An 18290-nucleotide genomic window follows, 5' to 3' on the forward strand; every position below is an offset into this window, starting at 1 on the left:
TTTTTGGTCGTCCGACAGGAGCAAACCTCTTCTTTTCTCAGTGCTTATACCCTAGTTGTCAATAAAACCTCAGCAGTTGGAGTATTTCGCAGAGCTTATATCCTTTTTCATGCTCATGAGAATCTTTCTTAGCTAGGGTTCTGGTTAGGCTTTCATCTGGTTGATAGAACTTCGTTAGAGTAGAAATGAATAATCTGAAGCTCTCATGGGAGCTACCGTCGAAGCTTCAATTACACTCGGAAGATGAAGTTGTCCAATTTGCAGCATTTGATATTGAACGCAACCGTATCTTCTTCGCTTCCTCGGCCAACTTCATATACACAACTCATATTCCATCTCCTCAAGTAATCTCTTTTTCCTCTGCATCGTTTTTCGTTTCAGTTTGTACTGTCTATCGTATTCTTCTTTTCGCTTTGGCGCGGAAGATTTGAATTATTGTTGTAAAAAAAAAGTTTTAACCTTGACAAATTGAGTAAAGAAAAAGGCAGGGCTTTAATTCAATTTGTGCTAATTGGCATGCATGAAAGTAGTAGCGATTAGATATGAAATCATTTACGCCTATTATCAATGATGGTTGTTACGGAGGGTTTGAACAATGGATTAGTGAATTCCAAAAAGTGGCACGAGAGGTAGGTCCCTGTAAATGATCAAGATTTTGCAAAAGAACAAAGCTTCCCTACCCATTTAGAGGTCCGGAACCAAGCTGACCAATACAATTACGAGGACTTCGTTCTTTATTTCTTTTTTTAACCCCCTAATAACTGATCAGTGCCATCTAAAAGGTCTTTGGCTGAATATTTACACTTCCAGCTGCTTGTTTCGGTAGTTGTTACATGTGTATAAAGAGGAGTGTAGACATATCTGACATGTAGGATTTTGTGCCAGAATGAAGGAACATGGGGTTCAGCTTCATTATCTGCAGCAGTTGACTCTATTGATATGGAACCGGGAGATTACATTACTTCCATGGATTATCTGATGGAGAAGGAAGCACTGATAATTGGGACTTCGTATGGGCTTCTCTTGCTATATGTTGTGGATGATAGTACCACAGAAGTGGTCGGACGAGTGGAGGGTGGCATAAAGTGCATTTCGCCTAGTCCAGATGGAGATTTGCTTGGTGTAATTACTGGTTTCGGTCAAATACTAGTGATGACGCATGATTGGGATGTGCTATATGAGATGGCACTGGATGATCATCCTGGGGATGTTGACGTACGTAAGGACTTCTTCCTATATTACTTGATCTTTTTTTACACTGCTAGCTCTTCATATCAAGTTGGTGTGGGTAATTAAGCCTTTTGATAATCTACCCTTTCTTTCAGATGAACCAGCTGTCTCCTCCAACTATTCTTGTGAGAGTCCCATTTCTTGGCGAGGTGATGGCAAATTCTTTGCAACCCTAAGCAAAGAGCATGATGCACTTCCCTTACGTAAAAAACTTAAAGTTTGGGAACGAGATTCAGGTGCACTTCACTCTGTCTCAGAACCAGTGGGTTTCATGGGAGCAGTTTTGGACTGGATGCCCAGTGGGGCAAAAATTGCATCTGTTTATGATCGAAGGGAAGAAAAGAAGTCCCCATCAATAGTTTTCTTTGAGAAGAATGGATTGCAACGAAGCTCATTTGGTGTTAATGATAACACTGATGTAAAGGTAGACTCTTTGAAGTGGAATTGTAACTCTGAGCTTCTTGCATTTGTGGTTAGAGGTGAAGATCATGAGTCTATCAAGATTTGGTTCTTCAATAATAATCATTGGTATTTGAAACAAGAGATTAGATACTTAAAGCAGGATGGAGTTAAATTCATCTGGGATCCAACAAAGCCACTACAGTTGATAAGTTGGACTGTCAATGGCCAGATAATGATATACAATTTCATGTGGATCACAGCTGTAATGGATAACTCAACAGCATTTGTAATTGATGACTCCAAGATACTAGTCACCCCACTTTCTGTTTCTCTGATCCCCCCTCCTATGTATTTATTTAGTTTAAAATTTCCCAGTGCAGTTCGAAATATGGCTTTCTTTTCTCACGGTTCTAAACATAACCTGGCCACATTTTTATCAGATGGCAGGTTGTGTATTGTAGAGCTTCCTGAAATAGATATGTGGGAGGAGCTAGAAGGCACTGAAGTCAGTGTTGAGGCTGCCTCATGTGATATTGGATTTGGATCTTTTACTCACCTGGCATGGTTGGACTCACATGTACTTCTTAGTGTTTCTCATTTTACCTTTAATCAGGTTAATTGCTCATTAGGAAACTTTTCTGGCAAGGATGGGCTGCCTGCCTATTACCTGCAAGAAATTCAGGTCATGTGTTCTGAAGATCATAAACCTGGTTCTGTAACATCCACAGGCTGGCAAGCTAAAATTTCCAACCAAATTTCTGTTGAAGAACAGGTAATTGGAATAATCCCTGGCCCACTAAATAGATGTTCAGCATATATTCAGTTTGATGGTGGAAAAATTGTCCAATATTTGTCGAAGTTAGGGGGCAACAGAATGGTTCCTCTTCAGAAATGTGATGACATGTGTTTCTCATCATCATGCCCATGGATGACTTTGGCTCTTGCTGGGGGGTTCATGTCACAGAAGGCTTTACTTTTTGGACTTGATGACAATGGAAGGCTTCAAGTCGGTAGAAGGATATTATGTGACAACTGCAGCAGTTTCTCATTTTATTCGAATGCTACAGACCAATCAATAACACATCTGATTCTTTCAACTAAACAGGATCTGCTATTTATTGTAGACATTGCGGATATTCAAAATGAACAACTGGCTGTTAAATATGGGAATTTCCTACCTGCTTTCAAGACTAGAACTGGAGATGATGGAAGAAACTATATAAACATATGGGAAAGAGGTGCTAGGGTTATAGGTGTGCTACATGGAGATGAGTCTGCTGTCATTATTCAAACAATGCGTGGAAATCTTGAATGTGTCTACCCAAGGAAACTGATTCTGGCCTCAATCATCAATGCCTTGGTCCAGGGGCGCTTTAGAGATGCGTTATACATGATACGGCGACATAGGATAGACTTTAATGTTATTGTTGACCACTGTGGTTGGAAAGCCTTTATTCAGTCAGCTCCAGAATTTGTGAAACAGGTGAACAACTTGAGCTATATAACTGAGTTTGTTTGTGCTATCACAAATGGAAATGTAATGGAGACGTTGTATAAGGATTACATATTGCTACCTTGTCAAAAGGAGTTGAACACTGTAAAATCTGGATATACTGACGATTCTGATAGTAACAGCAAGATTTCTGCTGTCTTGTTGGCGATAAGAAAGGCCCTGGAGGAGCAAATAGTGGAAAGTCCTTCAAGGGAACTTTGCATTTTGACTACATTGGCTCAAAGCCAACCTCCAGCTCTTGAGGAGGCTTTGACAAGGATAAAATTTGTCCGACAAATGGAGCTATCAGGTTCTGATAGTCCAGGACGGAACAATTATCCTTCTGCTGAGGAATCTTTAAAGCATCTATTGTGGTTGTCTGATCCAGAAGCAGTTTTTGAAGCTGCTTTAGGAATTTATGATTTGAACCTAGCAGCTATGGTTGCATTAAACTCACAGAAGGATCCAAAAGAATTTCTTCCATTTCTTCAAGAATTAGAACGTATGCCAGCTGCATTAATGCAATATAATATTGACCTTAGACTGCAAAGGTATGAAAATGCTTTGCGACATCTTGTTTCAGCTGGAGATGGTTATTATGAAGATTGCATGAGGCTCATGAGAAGTTATCCTCAGCTTTTCCCCTTGGGTCTGAAACTCATCAGCGATCCTGTTAAAAAAGCACAAATTCTTGATGCATGGGGAGATCATTTGAGTTCAATGAAATCCTTTGAAGATGCTGCTGTCGCTTACTTGTGTTGTTCTTCTTTGGAAAAAGCTCTGAAAGCTTATCGCTCTTCTGGTAATTGGAGAGGAGTTCTTACAGTTGCTGGGCTGATCAAATCTGGGAAGGAGGAAGTAATACAGCTGGCATATGAACTCTGCGAGGAGCTCCAGGCACTTGGTAAACCAGGAGATGCTGCCACAATAGCCTTGGAGTACTGTGGTGATGTCAAGGCAGGTATTGATCTTTTGGTTAGTGCAAGGGATTGGGAGGAGGCTCTAAGGATTGCCTTCCTTCACTTGAGGGATGATTTAGTTTCAGAAGTGAAAATTGCTTGTCTTGAATGTGCCAACTTGCTGATTGGTGAATATGAGGAGGGTTTAGAGAAAGTAGGGAAGTATGTGGCACGCTACCTAGCTGTTCGACAGAGGAGGTTATTACTTGCTGCAAAGCTTCGGTCAGATGAGCAGTCAGTAGCTGAGCTTGATGATGAAACTGCTTCAGAAGTGAGCAGTAGTTTTAGTGGAATGAGTGCATACACCACTGGGTATCCCTCATGCTTATATTGCTTATTCTACTCTTGGTTCACTTTAGGGTAGAATGTTGGATGTGCACGTCCCCTAATTTCTTAATCCCCTGAATTTATTTTTTGCCTGCTAGATATGTATTGACTGAATTTTTCCTTTTGTTGCTGATGATCTTGCACTTCTTATTTTTGCATTCGTTCTTTGCTTTGATGACCCCTTGTACTGAAAATGCATCCGGAATGTGAACTAGTTACTTTTTGAGCTGATTGACTTTTGTCAGTGGCATCCAATAGCTTCCCTCATGCCTGAAAACTAACCCAACATCTTTCATGGGCAGGACAAGGAGGGGTTCAGCTGCTTCAATCAGTTCAACCTCTACGAAGGGGAGAGGGCGTCAGCGAAATAAGGGAAAAATTCGTGCTGGCAGGTATATGATTTGTACAGAGATTGAGATTTTTTTTTCCTACTTCTATAAGCTGTGAGATTTGAATCGGTCATGCTTGTAGCCCTGGTGAGGAGATGGCTTTGGTTGAACATTTGAATGGAATGGCTTTGGCTACTGGAGCAAAACATGAGATTAAATCTCTTTTAATGTCCCTTCTGATGCTTGGAGAGGAAGATCTTGCTAGGAAATTGCAACGCGCTTGTGAAAATTTTCAACTGTCCCAAATGGCAGCAGTAAAATTAGCTGAAGATGCAATGTTGACTGATAGCATGGATGACCATGTGTATTCCTTGGAGCATTACATTCGGAAAGTGAGGAAAGAAGTACACAATTTGGAAGCTTTTTCTTGGCAGTCTAGAGTTTTGGTTTGACGATGAAGAGGTAATAGGCATTGTATTCAGTTTATTTTCCATGATATTATGTGTCACCTTAATTGATTAGAATATACTTTTCTGATCATTTTTGTTTGCATGTGTCCCCAGTGTCCTTGATACAGAAAGCATTGCATTGGACAGGGATGAGATCATGAAGTTGTGTGATTGGAACTTGAACCTATTTTGTCAAAGCCTTCCGCGTTTTACTGGAATCTGCTGTACTCTAAAGGAGGTCATGCAGAATAGATTTGAATGTATCATTCGTTTGTAATCTAACTTTTCTGTAGCTTTAAGGCATGCCAATTTTTATCGCCAGAAACTTATTCAATTGGCTTGCAATGATGTTAACACCACTTAAAGTTAACTTGGCATTTGTTTAAAGTGCAGTTTGAGGGGGCTCATGTTAGGTTTGCAAGTATATCTTATCCTTATCTGATCTTTCTCTGGACCACTTCATCATTTGAGATTGTATTTTTCAAGTTGACTATTGTAGTGGAGAATAGCTTGATTTTTTAGTGATGAACATTTTGCCAAGTTTTAGTCTATGATGTCATAGTGGCAACATGTTTTGTGCTTTTCTCTTGCACATCCAGCAGCTTAGTGGGATTTAATGCAACAGAGAAGTGTTCTGCTTATTGTTATTGTTTGCTTTTTTATTTCATTGTTCTTTGCTTCATAGTGTTTATTTACTTCTGTTCAGCTGGTGTGCTCTAGTTCTCCTTGTTTTGTGTAAATGAGAATTCTTTGATTCTGAAAATTGGCCATTGAAGTGTCAAGTGATTCTACTGAAATTTTTGAAAAGAGGGTAGGTTTTACAAGTTGTAAAGTTCCGTGCATTGGCATCACAAAACATCTATTGTCGGTGTATGCACTTGAGCATGGGCAGTTCATCCTATTAACGAAAAAAATTGACTGGCAGCTGATTTTCTGGGCTCTTTGATGAGACTTGCCCCTTTATTTTAGTAGCAGAGTATGCTGTTTTCTAGCACTCAGTTCTGTAGCTTAATCTAGCTGGTGCCATGCTTGCAAGTGCTGGTTCATTCTTTATTGAATTTATAGGATTGGCTTGATATGGTGGAGGCTTTCGAGTAATCACTTCATTCTGTAGTGTATCTATTCATGTTGATTTATCCTAGATTTCGCTAGGAAACTCTTTCAGTATTATGAATACTTGTATCTCTGTCCTCCTCAGACCCATCGACATACTAGTTATGAAGAGATGAGAGGAAATTATTTTACTTGGTAAATCTTCTTGTCTTTCCAAACTGAGATGACCTGGCAGTTCGACTAATGATGAATGTATTTGGAAACAGGACGATCTGTTAGCAACTAGCTCTTTGACATTGCAGGAGCATGGGGTTCATGTTCAGATAAAAGGACAAAGGATTTGTACCTTGCATAAAAACTTCTCTCCTAATGATACACGTCAAATTTATTCAGTATAAGCACGGTTTGAAATGTGTGAAGATGGAAATTGGGCTTACGATCTTTTCGTCGCGTAAATGGTTGTAGACTAGAAATTTCCGCTAAGAAACCTTTTCTGGGTCTGAAGGTTGGAGTTCGAAGAAATAGAATTTGCTTTTGTTCTTTGATTTCTATTTTACTCCAGAAGTTATTATTTTGACTACTTCTAGGTTTCCCGTTAAGGAATGTATTCGCGCTCGCAATGGCACCCATTTTCATCTTTAAACGAATCAATCCATTTGTAGAAGAATTTGTACGAAAAATTGTTGATTTTTTCTCCCCTCCTTGGACCTTGACAGCTTTTCTTTGAGGGACTTCCGTGGCAGTTAAGGAGCCAAGCATATCTTCCTCTGAAACAAATGGACGCAAAGGGGGGATCAATTGCTGCTATCACCCTTACCAAAGCAATGTGAAGAATGCTTTGTTTTTCGTGAGGAATTAATTACTACGTGCGTGTTTCTAGGTATGATGCCCAACCTAAGAGAACAAGAGTGCTCGAGCATCATTAACACTGAAAATAAATTCATGAACGTGAGAAAACGACAAGTGCTTGAGTAGAATGCAATGGGCAAAACAATGGCGGAAAACACTTAGGGCCCAACCGGGTTCGAACCGGTGACCTCTTGATCTGCAGTCAAATGCTCTACCACTGAGCTATAGGCCCTTTTGTGCTGCGTTGGAGGCAGTCCGCCCATTGTGGGATCACTTCCCCTCATACCTAATTGTTTACCCTTCTAAACTTATTTTATCAGCAATTTACCCCCAGAAGTTAACGATCAACTATGAATCACCATGAACATTTCCGTTTGAAAATATGATAAAATGGCTTACATGCCCCTTAATATGAAGTGAATTGACTAACTTGCTTTCTTTTTCTCTCTTTTTTCTTCTGAATAATGTCATGTTTTAATCTCTTATTAGCTTCCTTACACAATGTAGTTTTTAACATAAACAAATATTTTCTTATTTATTCACTCTCTAAATGTTTATTTCTATTTTTTTTTTTACTAAACAAAGCTGTTTATCATTCCCTTTGATAATTGCGTAAGGTAGTGAAAGTTCGTAAACTTTTGGAGCCAGTGATTGATAATTATCGATTTCATCATTAGGACTCCTAATTATCGATTTCATCATTAGGATTCCACAAGACATGAAGGAAAATTGATTCAAAGTTTATCCAAAAATTCTGTTGCGAGTGTCAATGTTTCTTTCTCTTTTTTTTTTTTTGGTTGTTGGGGGGGGGGGAGTGGGTAGGGGGTAGTTGATTGAGGAATGGGTGGATCTACTTGACTTTTTATTGTAAATACGAATCCCGTATATTCTTAGGCACATTTAATTTAATTAAGTTTGTGATGCATCAATTCTTTATCATGAATAAGTAAAAGAATTAGCTAAACAAGAAGTGAAACAAGACGGCAGCAACCAAGACTTCTTTGGAGATGTGTCCGGCTTCAAACTGAGTGCTGGTCTGAACAAGGCTTGAGCAACAACATATCAATTTTGCCTTCACCATTCTGCAAACAAGAATTGAATGAAAGCCGCCGCGTCTGGCGGGCCTTCTTCTGTTCTCCATTTTTGCAGTGTGTGAGAAAACTCGTTGCTAATGGATTTGAATAAATGCAGCTTATATCCTACCAAAAATTCCTATTCAAGGTGCGTCTGATCTGTGTCAATACCCTCAAATCAGGTTCTGAAACAAGTTACAGCCGTTAGATGGGAATATGATACAACATTTTCCACTATATTTGTTAGGACCCTTCTCTTACCGTTGCATAATTTGCTACAAGTATCTTGAGTTTCATAATGAACACCATACCTTCGACCATCATAAGGTACTCCCGTTATCCTGTAAATTTTCAAGGAGAGAAGTTGGAGGAAGAACGAGAACCATCAAGATCAAAGGAAATTTGCAGAGGAAAGACATTACTAAGTTTTGATCTAAACAGTTCTAACAGGCACCAAACCTTCTCTGGCGGCAAAAAGGAAGGCAGTTTGCCTTGCCACCCCACTACTTGTCCACAGCAGAGGAGTTGTTGCTTGTGTTTTGCTATCATACTCAAGAAGTCATTTTATCAACATGATTGGCAGCGCTCTTATTAGGAAAGAATACCCAATTGCCACTTTTACTCCAAACAGCTCATTTGTGACTCGTGCTCTGAAGTAGAAGCCTGAGTTACCTACACAATATGCAAGGCCTCCTCCTTTACTTCAACCCAACTACATCCTGGAGTCTTTTTCAGTCCTGTCCCCTTCATACTTGATCTCGCATTTGTTGCATCATCCCACCTACCTGATTGAGAATACAAGTTTGATAGCACTATATAATGGGCACGGTTCCCCAGCTCAAGGTCGGTGAGATTTTTCAGTGCTAGCTCACCTAATTTAAGATTAGAATGCATTCTAGATGCATCAAGCAGTGCTCCCCAAACACCAGCATCAGGTCGCACAGGCATTTGTTTTATCAAATCCATAACTTCATCGAACAATCCAGCACGCCCTAACAGGTCCACCATACATGCATAGTGTTCCAAACGTGGTTCAAGACCGTATTTTTGCTTCATGGAGTTAAATATTTTTTTACCTTCTTTGGTTAATCCTGAGTGTCTGCAAGCAGACAAGACACTAATGAAAGAAATAGAATCAATTTTGGCCTCACTCTCTTGCATGAGATAAAAAGTTGCAAAAGCACGATCACCTAGCCCATGAACTGAATATGCAGCAATCATTGCATTCCAAGAAATTGTATTCTTGTGATTCATCTCAGTGAATATTTGTTCTGAATAATCTAGGCGGCCACATTTTGCATACATGTCGATGAGACCATTTGCAATAAGTGTATAAGACTGAAATCCTCTTAGGATTATACATGTATGAACAGCCATACCTTCTCTAAGGGCAGTCAAATATGTTGTTGCTGGCAGGATGCTCACAATTGTGACCAAATTAGGTTGGAAAGCCTCTGATATCATACGATAAAATGTAGAAATGGCTTCCTGAGCACATCCATTGTACATGTATCCTGCAATCATTATATTCCATGATACCTCATCTTTAAAGGACTCGAGGTGTTTAAATATGACTTCAGCTGATGAGAGGCTTCTGCATTTGGCATACATATCCATTAGAGCATTCTTCATATGGCAGTTTGACTCAAAACCGTATTTGATAATTTGTCCATGGATGCAGCTTCCTAGGCATAGGTCACCTAATACGGCACAAGCTGGAAGCACACCAGCCATTGTACCAGAATCGGGGTGTAACCCAGCTAATCTTAATTTGGAAAACATCTCCATCACATGGTAAGGATCACCAACCTGTGCATAGCCAGTTATCAAAGCATTCCATGTAACAACCTCTTTATTTGGCAGTCCATGGAACACAATCAATGCTGAAGAAAACATATCACATTTTGCATACATGGAAACTAGGGCTGTCCCAACAGATAAATCAGAGTCAATAGCATATTTGACAGCATAGCAGTGCAAGCTCTTCCCCAGCTTCACACAATATAATTCACCACAAGCTGGAAGAACACTCACTAAAGTCACTGCATTAGCCTTCAATTTCTCATTCTGCATTTCCCGAAAAACAGAGAGAGCCTCTTCATAATTGCCAGATTGTGCAAAAGCAGCTATAATTGCTGACCAAGCAACTAAATCCCTTTCTCGAATCCCCCAAAACAACTCCATCGCCTTCTCTACTTCTCCACACTTTGCATACATGGTCATCAGAGAAGTAGATACCATAACATCCGAATCAATCCTTTGTCTTACTGCATAATCATGAATTTCCAGCCCCTTCTCAAAATCCCTCATCTCAGAGGCTGCCAACAAAGCATTCACAGCTGAAACCTTATTCATCTCCAGATTCTTCCTCTTCAAACAATCAAACAACTCCAAAACCTGACAAAACCACCCATTGTATGCATAGCCAGCCATCATTGTCCCCCACGTGACATCATCTTTCCCCGCCATTCTATCAAAAATCATTCGAGCTACATTACAATATCCACATTTCACATACGCATCAATCAACCCATTCAAAACAGTAGTTGGAAAATTTCTCCTCCACACAAAACCGTGTATGGACATACAAGCTTTTGCATCCATCAGCTTACAAACTGCGGGAAACAAATTTAACAAGCTGACAGCATTAGGCTCCACCCTACTGCCCAACTGCATATACTTAAAAAGTTCCAAGGCCTCATTAGGCTCCACACTCTGCGATAGACCTGAAATCATAGCATTCCAAGCCACAACATCCTTGCTAGGCATCTTATCAAATACCTCTCTGGCACACTCTAAATCACCAAATTTGCAGTACATGTCGACAAGTGCAGTAGCAATGAAGACGTCGTTTTCAAGCCTTCTTCTGACTATTTCTCGATGAACAAGATTACCCTCTTTTAAATCTAAAATTCCAGTGCAGGCTTTGAGTACAAAAGTGAAAGTGTAATTGTCTGGCCGGACCAAATTTTCTCCCATTACGCGGTAAAGTTGGAGGGCTTCTTTGTATTGGTTTGTTCTTGTGTAGCCTCTGATCATTGAGTTCCACAAAATCACACCAGGGTTTGGCGAGGAATCGAAAACTAATCGAGAAAGTTGGCATTTTTGGAAGGAAGAGTAATGGTTGATCAGGTGGGTGTTTGATGAAATGTCAAAACCGAGTCCAGCGGTGATCAAAAGGGCATGAACTTGCTCAAGATTCTTGAGGTCTTTACAGGAGGACAGGAGGCCAAGGAGGTTTTCGTGGTTGGGGAAATTTTGAGGTTTGGTGAAGGATAAAGATGGGGTACTGCTGGCTAGTGTTGAAAGGGATTGTAAGTGCGGCTTCAACTTTGAATTAGCATGTCTCATAAACATCTTCCTCACCTAGGCAAACCTATTTGTCATGGTTCCTTTTGAGTTTTGATTGAATATAACTAGTCACCAGATACAGCGGAGCGAGATAATTCTGCTAACTGCCATTGATCTAAGCTTTTAGATTAAAGCAAAGAGCATGTGACAACTGACAAGACGAGACGAGCAAGTATGGCTCCTCTTGGTTCATGCAACGCAACTAAGGAAGATACATAATTACATGGTACAACAATTCTCATCAATTAAATCTGCAATAGTCAGACCACTGATCTTTATATGCTAAAGTTCATCAAAATACTAGGCTACCTGGTTCTTTTTTTCTTTTGCTTTTCTTTTTTCCTTTTTCCTTTTTGAACTTTTTTTTTTGTCCCACTTTTTCCTTTTTGTCAGTACTTTTTGTCATTCATCCTAAAATCCTAAACAACTCATAGTCTTGTTTCCACCCTTTTTCCATTCATGGTCCTTTTTTTTTTTAATTTTGGTTTCAAGTTTCAACCCTACTAAGCTAACGTTCGAATTATGTTATATATTTCAGACATAAATTTGGGCAAAAGAAAAGCACAAATTACACTTTCGAATTGGGATGTTACCAACCACCAGCCTTTTGGGTTGATAGCCATCACTAAGCCATTTAAAGCTTAGTGGAATCCCATCAATTGTCACATTAAGTGATTTTTTAAAAAAGTCAGATGGGTGCGTAATGTATCATTTTGGTCCGATGATGGTTCAGTTCTCACCGGCCTCCCTAGATCTAGTTGGGTCTCTACCTTAGATTAGGATAGTGTAGAATACTATAGATAAAAAGTAGCGATTAACAAAAAAAAAAATTTGGGATGTTACCGCTACCTATTTGCCCACTTTCCTAAACAATCATAATTGTTAGTGCTAATTGTTGAAGGCAGGTAAAATGTTCGCTTCCATATTCTCCAAATCATTTTGCTGAATATAGAAACATTTCGAGACCTTACTTAGAAGAACTTTTCACAAGAACAACATGATGCAATACTATCAAGAAAATCGGATGATTAATTTTACAGAAAAATTTTACCATACCCAAAAAGAAAATTAAATGGTTTATCAAAATCAGTTTTCTTTGACTACACTGCAATGCCATACCAATAAAAGCAAAAAAAAAAAAAAAAAAAAAAAAGTGCCCGAATTCAGATTTATAAGTTTAATGCTTAATAATGGAAGGTGTTTACATATGCAAAGTCATCTAAAATATACCCATTGAACACTCATTAAGATGTACTTTAGGTGCAAAATTTTTTGAAAAAGTAAGATTATTTAAGAAAATTATATAAATACAAGATAGAGCTATAGCTGATTAATTAAAAAAATTATATAAATACAAGATAAAATAATAATCATTAATATGTATACATACATAATATATTTAAATATACTGCCCAATAAAACCCATAAATGGAACCATACTATGTTGGGTGTCTTGATAACTTACAATACTCCCAACTTCACGCCCTACCCAAAGCACTCCCAAATACAAGAAGGTCCTGAACTTTGAGGCTTCGCAGGAAAAAGTCAAAGCAAGCCCAACCCCATTCTCAGTCCTCGGAACAAAATAAGGCTTGGAGTGAGTTGGGCAAGAGAGTCCATGATACAGAGCAATATCTAAAACTAAAAGAAACACAGAGCAAAGCGAATTTCATTGCAACCAGCGATTCTTTTGGATCGAAAGAGAGAATTAACATTGGTCAAAGCCGTGACAGTACAGAATTAAAAATATAAGGAAAAGGGGCATCAAGCTACAACCATTAAATCTATCCCTGCGCACAAGACACAACATCCTGCCTTGATAAATCACACCCAAGTAGTAAATAAATCCACAAATAACACTGATAGTATACTCGAGATCACCCAAGTTTCATGAAGCCAAGACGCAATGATAAGATGAACAACAATCGGATATATCATCTAAGCAAGTTCTACTTTGACACAAATATAAACATTTAACATAAGCAACGCATGCTGTATGGAGGACCCTCATCTGCAAGAATGACAACTCAAGCAGCTCCACCAGCTCGGCTTTTGATAACATCAAGCCCGATTTCTGTAGGATCTGTTGCTTGCAACTCTACCTGGATACCATCAAGCTCCCTCTTGAACCTGTCCTTAGAGCTTGCATAGATCATCTTGCTTCTGACTTTAGATGTATCCGGAGACCTTCACAATTGCATAGAACTATCAGACCAAATACACTAGGAAATAGGAAAAAAAAAAAGGATTAAGTTGAATATTTACGAGACAAAACAATGTGCTAGATTTACTAACCAAGCAATAAAAAAGATTCTGCTCTTGGGGACATTGTCCTCAGTCATAAAATCATAGTCATAGACAGCATATCGGCACTCATCAGCAGGTAGGTTTGCAGTGAATTCTTCATAGCCATTTGCAGGCTCACCAAGCTTTTCCACGATAACCTGCTTTTGCTTCTCTTCGATCTTATAAATTATGAAGCGATAAGTTCTTTTTGCCTTCAATTCTAAGAACTTCAGCTTACAATCATCATGAACAGCCATGCCCGATGCTGCGTTAGCCTACATTTTTGACAGAGCTTTTATCTCAAAACCATCCAAAAGACAGAGAATAGAGACCATTAGACACAGGTATGCATTTTAGTAATGCCCCAATAATCTTAGAAGCACCCAACTCAGTTTTTGTCAAAAAATTCCTTGTAAAACCTGTTTTTCCAGCTTAAAAATGCAGGGCTCTGATTATACTTTTTGTGTCCTCCTTGTCCAGCTTATTTACAAACTTCCAATTGGAACTTTGATGTCTAATCTTCTAAAAACTTGTAAGAAAGTTTTGGCCTAAATACCAGAATGCCACAGACAATATTTCCCTACTACCAACTTCCAGTACAAAAGAATGAGAAGGGAAAAAGACAACCCCAGAAAGAAAATTGGGCAAGTTCACTGGCAATAGCAATTTTTTGTATTCATATTCATACCTATGAGTTCAGTTCTATGGAAGCTACATGTAGTGCAGCAAAATCATGACATTTTGTCCGAGAATAGGCAAAATTTAGCGCCATAGAATTCCCATTAGACTGTGATTAGTCATCTTCAGGAACAGAATTAGATTGGGCATTGGAACTGTTCCTGATACAGCTTAATTTGAACAGGATACAATACCAATTGGGATAGAGAACCAAGCACGAGGAGTACGAGAAGGCAGGCATTTTGGTTCTCAAGCCCGTAATCCGTAGCTCCAAGTTTAAAATAATCAATTATTGGACTTGCAGCAGGATCAGAAGCTTCTTAGTGTTATAAAGCAATCAATACCACAGACCCCAAGAACAAAGGGTATTTACGGGTATACGACGTCTAAGAAGATGATCCGTCCATCGACCAAAACTGCGTCTTGTATTAAATGATTAGGATCCTTAATTCTTAATTTACGGCATCTGTTTAAAGATCAAAAAAATGTGGCGAAGTCGAATCCAAATTTGCACCTACCAATTAAATTTATACCCCCTCAAAATAGCCACAAACACAAGAAAAAATTCCGATCATCAAACAAACACGTCATGTCCATCAACCAAACCCAAATCAAATCAGATCCGGGGACCATCCACGCCTAATTCAACCTTAAATGTATCACGAATGATCAGAAATGGATCAAAAATTTAAAAAGTCAGACCCACGTCCACGTTATTAATAGATCCAACCCAAATAAATTTAACCAAAACAAAAGCACATAGATACAGGCTATAAAAGAATATTTACACAAATGACAAATATGTACAATCAGAAGAAAAAATAAGGGAGAAAAAGAAAACAAAAATAAGGACTAACCATGTTTTGAGGCGACAAATCGAGACGAGGAGAAATCCGTGGAGAGAGCGATGGGAGGAGAGGAAATCTAGGGCTCCGATAAAAGAGTTTTGCTGTTTTAGATAGACTTTTTAATCCTAGAGGTTAAGAAGAAAGAGGACTACTCCTTTTACTCTCTTTTCTTTTTCTATTTTTTCTCTTTTTTAAAAGTTATATTGGCTGCGAATAAAATTGCCTGAAGGTCCCTGAACTTTACCCAAAGTTTCGTCTGACCCTCACATTAGGAAAAATTGCACTACTTTGCGAAAACTTTTGCTAAATGTATAAATATGGTCATTTGGCATAAATTAGACAAATGACATTCAATTATTGACCTTTTTCTTTTCAGGTATTAATAGGTTTGTTTTTGGATACAGATCACCTTGCAAATTTTTGTTAAAAAATTATAAAATAATTCACCATTGGTGTGCAAATAGACTACTTGGATAATCATTTTAAAGTTGAGTCAATTGCATCTGAATGCGATTTTAATTTAAGTATTATTGTAATACATAGGTAAACCCAAATTGAGCTTCATCTAATTTATTTTATAGTTTGAAAATTATGTCATCACTACTGAATCATATTCTTGTATAATTTTTGTTGTGTAACATATATATATATTGTGTATAGGTCAAAATTTTGAAAAAGTAAATTTGGCAATTATGTCAGATTTATTAGTTAAATAGTTGGAAAACTTTTGCCAAAAGAATCAATTTGATTTACCAATTAAATATAATAATTAAACTGCAACGGATGGACATGCCAAAATACTAAAACGAAAAAAATAAAATTTATTGGACGAATTAGATAACTAAAAGTTCGAGGACTTCGAACGGCACTTTCAACTACTATAGCATTTTATATGGTCCCTTTTTCTAAAATTTTCGGATACGCTGTTGCTTTTTAACTTTTTGGGGTTTTCTTTTCAATTCTAAAATGGGAGAACAGAATCACAGGCCGACGGTGACAGCGAAAGTTGAAGTAATTTGGTCCAGTAAATTGATGCCACGTATTATTTGACGTAAGAAGTTTTGCCACGTTATGGGCAGGAAGGCTGGCGCACAGCGTAAATGACATACATGTGCCCACACTACAGGAGGAAAAGTATTCATACTCTGTTCTATTAATTACTACAAGCTTCCCTCAAATTATTCATATATCTAGTTTGTACCACTAAAGTTTTGAAATCTTTTGTTTTCTTACCCTACTAATTTGTACCTTTGATAAAGTGTCCTTTGAGCTTGTAGCGATTAAACATACCAAAAGAGTTTATATACATATATATATTGCTGTGTATTAATTGAAAGTTGATGACTGCCTAACTTTGGATAAAAGGAATTTGTTGCATGCTCGATTTATATAGGTAACTAGGTAAGTAATTAGTCGACTTAGGATTTGTATTTGTTTAGAAGTTAGTCGACTAATTCCTGCAAACTTATCTGTTTTTTTATTCTTGAGTACTTAAGAGACATTGGATATAGACAGGCATAAGTGGATCTTAAAAATATAAAACATAGTTAAATTTTGCTTTGATTTGTTCAACACACTTGAAAACCTAAACTTGGAAAAAAAAAAAGAAAGATCTTGTCGATAATATGATGTCCAAAAAAAAAACATATATAGGATGAGAGAGTTGGAGGCATGTCGCTGAGTGGACATCCACTTGGATAGCGTGTTTATTTTTTTAAAAAACATATTTATGATAAGCAAATTCCGTAGTCACTTTAGAATATAAAACCACTGCTAACGTTTATATAGGTTGTGTTGGGCATGTTGTATCACGGGCTGTTTGGGCAATGTGTTCAAATTCTACTCACCGGAACTAAATGAGATAATGGCAAATCGATTAACATTACTCTATATGTTTGTAGGTTAAGATATTGCCCTATTATAGGTTTTAGAAAACAAAAATGAGAGTGCATGAAACCTAAAGATCTTTGTCAATGACCAAGTTTTTGGCACGGATCTTTGTCAATGACCTTTCTAGCCTATAAAGTCAGAAGCAATTTATAAGGGTTTAATAACATATCCTTGTCAGGTACTCGTTAATACACCTAATATTCACCTAAACTACGATACACATATACAGACTAATAATTATTACATTTTCTTATATTTATATACTTTTTTTATTTAATCTTACATATCCTCTCTTATATTTATTTACTTTCTTTAATTAATCATACATTTTTAAAAACATGACATTTGAAATATATTTTAACGAATATTCTATAAGCACCCATTAAACAGATCCATTTAAAAATAGATTCAAGAAATTTGAATAGTAACTACAACAGTTGCTACTCATAGTTATTCTGGACCAATATAAAATTTCCCCTTTTTGTAAGGGAACGAACCTTTGTAACCAAACACTCAACTCGTTCTCTTTCCTTTTTCTCTTTATTCTTGAAAATCAACTACCGGGAGCTAGGGTTACGATTCATGAAATCAATGTTTGAGTTCCGGATCCTCTTAAACAAAAGTTACTTCTAGCATTTTATGTTGGATTAATTTTTCCTACACTGAGTGTATACACTATGAGCGCTGGATTAATGATATCTATGCAATTCAAATTTTACACACATATCATGAATTCAATAGTAATAACGTATACACTGACTGTTATTATTGTATATAAGATTTAATCTTTTCATGCTACTTGTAAACCTTCTTAAAATGTGCTGGTATCGTTACAAGTACGTAGATGATACAATTATGAATAATTTGACAATAAAGTGCATGATTCTCGTGGAATAAAGACAGTGGAGTTTACAAAAACTGGACTGCTTTCTCTGCACCTTTTCCAAATATCATGCAATAATCATAAAAGGACAAAACAGCTTAATCGTAAAGGTCTTTCGGACTTTTATGTGTCTGGTAATAATTGCTGTCTTTTTGCAGAATTACGTCGTTAATAATCTAATGGAGGTTAGT

General features: G+C 37.7%; 3 protein-coding genes and 1 non-coding gene across 5 annotated transcripts; 1 reads left to right on the plus strand and 3 right to left on the minus strand.

The window, feature by feature from the left end:
- The first annotated feature begins 27 nt into the window (after positions 1-27).
- On the plus strand, positions 28-5728 carry LOC113783338 (elongator complex protein 1). Of its 2 annotated transcripts, none has more exons than XM_027329442.1 (6): positions 28-344; positions 886-1219; positions 1326-4395; positions 4713-4802; positions 4882-5201; positions 5303-5728. In XM_027329442.1, exons 1-5 carry the CDS (start codon positions 186-188, stop codon positions 5189-5191), a joined length of 3963 nt encoding a protein of 1320 aa, XP_027185243.1. In that variant the 5' UTR covers positions 28-185; the 3' UTR covers positions 5192-5201; positions 5303-5728. The 2 variants fall into 2 exon arrangements, with proteins under 2 accessions (XP_027185243.1, XP_027185244.1); XM_027329443.1 differs by having other exon boundaries at positions 5317-5728.
- Positions 5729-7250: 1522 nt separating this feature from the next.
- Positions 7251-7322, minus strand: TRNAC-GCA. Its single transcript has one exon. It is a non-coding gene; the product is annotated as a tRNA-Cys (tRNA).
- Positions 7323-8011: 689 nt separating this feature from the next.
- On the minus strand, positions 8012-11520 carry LOC113782592 (pentatricopeptide repeat-containing protein At2g39620). Its single transcript, XM_027328473.1, has 2 exons — positions 8623-11520; positions 8012-8504 (listed from the first exon to the last, which is right to left on the minus strand). Exon 1 carries the CDS (start codon positions 11518-11520, stop codon positions 8836-8838), a length of 2685 nt encoding a protein of 894 aa, XP_027184274.1. The 3' UTR covers positions 8012-8504; positions 8623-8835.
- A 1643-nt stretch (positions 11521-13163) lies between these two features.
- On the minus strand, positions 13164-15486 carry LOC113782869 (actin-depolymerizing factor 2-like). Its single transcript, XM_027328811.1, has 3 exons — positions 15336-15486; positions 13810-14075; positions 13164-13701 (listed from the first exon to the last, which is right to left on the minus strand). The coding sequence occupies exons 1-3, from the start codon at positions 15336-15338 to the stop codon at positions 13542-13544; spliced, it is 429 nt and encodes a 142-aa protein (XP_027184612.1). The 5' UTR covers positions 15339-15486; the 3' UTR covers positions 13164-13541.
- Between the last annotated feature and the right edge of the window lie 2804 nt (positions 15487-18290).

Source organism: Coffea eugenioides, chromosome 9, assembly GCF_003713205.1.
Source record: "Coffea eugenioides isolate CCC68of chromosome 9, Ceug_1.0, whole genome shotgun sequence".
Classification (NCBI taxonomy): domain Eukaryota; kingdom Viridiplantae; phylum Streptophyta; class Magnoliopsida; order Gentianales; family Rubiaceae; genus Coffea; species Coffea eugenioides.